General features: G+C 46.8%; 1 protein-coding gene across 1 annotated transcript; it reads right to left on the bottom strand.

The window, feature by feature from the left end:
• Positions 1-1329: 1329 nt before the first annotated feature.
• Positions 1330-2170, bottom strand: EI90DRAFT_3025529 (uncharacterized protein; the record flags this gene model as incomplete). The annotated part of the gene is made up of 4 exons (XM_039057926.1): positions 1330-1343; positions 1401-1427; positions 1484-1925; positions 1979-2170. The coding sequence occupies 4 exons, from the start codon at positions 2168-2170 to the stop codon at positions 1330-1332; spliced, it is 675 nt and encodes a 224-aa protein (XP_038907423.1).
• Between the last annotated feature and the right edge of the window lie 951 nt (positions 2171-3121).

The following is a 3121-nucleotide window of genomic DNA, read 5'->3' as shown; positions in this document are numbered from 1 at the left end:
GCATGGACATGTCCGATGCCAGGCACACATGGGTACTGCAACGCTGGACATGCCGCACATCCTTACTTGTACTTCCTCTCTCTGACACCCAGGGTCAACCATGGAGCCACCCGCAAAAACCCAGCCTAGTCCGGGGCTGACATGGCACTTCCATGTGACCCATTTTCACATGTATATAAACTAAGCCAAAACAGGACCAAAGAAGCAGCCTTCTTCTCACTCCTGCTTCAGTCTGAGAAGCCACGTAGGGACATAAGCCCGAGTAGGGGCTGCCCACCATATGGTCTCACGCCCTGCTGCCATCCGGGCCACCAGCACCAAGTGCTATGCCGCTACACTGCTACCCCGCCTCTCTCGAGCTGTCCCTGACAGCTACAAACTTTCTTCCTGTCCTGGGCCACAGCTTTCTTCTGTGAGTTGCTGAAGAGTTTTAAATGCACATCTTCATGTTCTTCAAGGTACCAGACAAGCCACCATGTCCACTCAGGGTTTTCACCCCACAGAACCTTGTGGTGTACATCCACCCTCATCGGCTCAGACACAAATTGTGAAGTGCCTTGAGCTTTTCTTCCTTCACATCCATTGCGGGTTTTGTTTCAGTGCTGTTGAGTACCCATTTCAGTGCCTGCCTCTGGTCCTCTGGCTGGGATCTTCATTGTTATGTTTATGGCCCCTTGGTGGTATGGGAGTGACCAAGCATGTGGGGACAGGATGAAGGGATGTGATGGGGACAACTGTACTACTGTATTGCAACTAGTATCAGTCTAGACCAGTTGGGCTGAGTGAGCCCCAACAGCTAAACTGGCAAAACTATCATTTTCGTCACATGGTTTCAGTTTGACATCAGTTTAGGTTTTGAGTTTGGACTGCTGTTTAGACATGTTTAGCTAACCATGAAACCCCCTATTATTGGTGCACATCACAAAACAGGTTTTACAAATAAACCATATAGGTTCATATCTCTGTCAATTCAAATTCAGTTTTCATTTTAATGAGCTCATACAAACATCCTCTCCACCTTATATTACTGGCAGGCATCATCCAACAGCCTGTATGAGGCAGACTGGAATGGGCCACTGCTTGTATCTCTCTCGGTTTTCAACCATTTCCATCAGGTTTTTTGCAATGGGATCATACAAACATGCTCTCCATTTGTTATTATTGCTTCACTACAAGTTATCCAGTGCAATCCTAATAATCTTCTCCCACTCCCCTCTTATGAATGTAATTTGTATTTCATGATAAATGTAGATATATTTCATAGATATTATAGATCAGGAAAAACAATAACCTGGCATGAAAAGGTGACTGCCACTCTATAGCTGGAAACTAGGGAGTAGGTTCTGAAAAAAGAAAGGGTCAGAAAAAGTGCAACATGTTTATTTAAAAACAAAACATACTATAAAGTGCTTTCCATCGAATAGTGGCTAGGTTGAAGAAAAAACATCAGTCAACCTACCTCATTTCCTGGCCTGCTACTTACAATACTGAGGGACAGACCCCGAATGTTCCAGCTTATGACCATCTTCCCTTTGCACTGCATTTTCCCTCACAGCTTCTGGATTGGCACTGTGCAAGTGGTGGGTTTCATGGGTAGCCTTCCTTTTTTTCTTTGGAGCAGCAGGGTTGTCCCCATGCAAACCCTTCCTCTTTCCTGGAGACAACCTAGAAAGTGCATGAAGGCCTAGGGGGGAACTTGGCTCTCTTGTCCTGTCAACAGGATTAGAAACAGGGATATGGTGGTGTGGAGGATGATGGCCTGCATTCCACTGGCCTAAGGAAATGGGGGTCAGCAGAGAACTAGGAAGTGTTCCTGAGTGAGGCAGTTTTTCAAGGGGGAAAGAGCTCCAACTGGGTCCTGACTTGTCTTCCCCAATTTTTGACCCAATGACAGGTAGTTGTTCCTGTTGTGAAGCATCTACATCCTTTGAAAAGCACCATCTGAATATCCATCTCATAAAAGAAAGGCTAAACCTACCATTCCAGATGGGGGAGTTGGTAGAAGGGAAGAGGTGGTGTATGTTGGATTAGTGGAAAAAGCCACCCCTGGCATGTTCATAGACATAAAGACCTTATCCAACTGTGCAGTGAGGCGATGCTCCAAGCCATGGGTGATCTCCTTGAGTCCAGGTACCACCTCTTGGCCAATGACAGCTTTGAGCTCAGGCATAAATTCTTCATGGATTGCTGCCTTAAGCTCAAACCTAATCTCTTGGTGGATTGTTGCTTTGAGGGCTGGCAAGATCTCTTGATGGATTACTTCCTTTATAGCTTTGCGTAAGGTCAGGGCCGATAGCTCATTGTCATCTTCCTCTCCTGGAAGGCTTGTGCCTGCTTCAGCAGCCTCCAGGATCTCCTTCAAATTTGCCACAGGACCTTTTACATCCAGGCCAAGAACCTTTTGGTGCCACAACCTGCTGGTGGCATGGAAGAGAGCCAGTGTGCGATCATTAACACTGCCGAGTTCTTTGTTCTGAAGACCATAAATCTTCTCTGATGTTATAGTCAACCGACCAGCCTGAGCATCATTCCCCGTAGTTGTGTCATCTTCCTGTGGATCAATGACACCAACTTGCAGCTTCCGGCCAATGGCAGCAGCCATGTGTCTGTAGGTTGACACATCCATGGCTGATTGGAGGAAGTGTGATGTTTGCTCTCTCAGTACCCTACTCATGAAGGGTGTGTCCACCATCATACCCTTCCCTGCATAGAACAGGTAATAATGCAGGCTTTCCCTTGCCTGCTCCCCCCAAAGGAAACCAGAAAATTCTTCTTCAACAGTCCTGATGAATATCAGGTACTGGAGGAGGAGGATAGAAAGATCTTCATGCATATACCGTGCAACAGGCTTAATTCGCTTAGTCACTGAGTTGTTCTATTAAGGAGGTCAGGACCGATTACCACCCTGGTTCAACCCTCCCACTTACTTTACTGTACTCAATAATGGAGGTCACTCCATCAGGAAATGCAAACAAGTTCCGTCTACAATTCTGGCGATTCCTTATCAGTATGCCTAAGATCTCGGTCCCCCTTGCTGGTTGTCCTCCTCCCACATGCATTGCAATGAGGAACAGCGTGTTCAGTTCCTGTGCTGTCTCCATCCACCTGGCCAATCTTGCCC

Source organism: Cantharellus anzutake (assembly GCF_015039405.1).
Source record: "Cantharellus anzutake strain C23 chromosome Unknown EI90scaffold_368, whole genome shotgun sequence".
Lineage (NCBI taxonomy): Eukaryota > Fungi > Basidiomycota > Agaricomycetes > Cantharellales > Hydnaceae > Cantharellus > Cantharellus anzutake.
The sequence above is the reverse complement of the archived record's forward strand: the minus strand, read 5'-3'. Positions and strand labels throughout refer to the sequence as shown.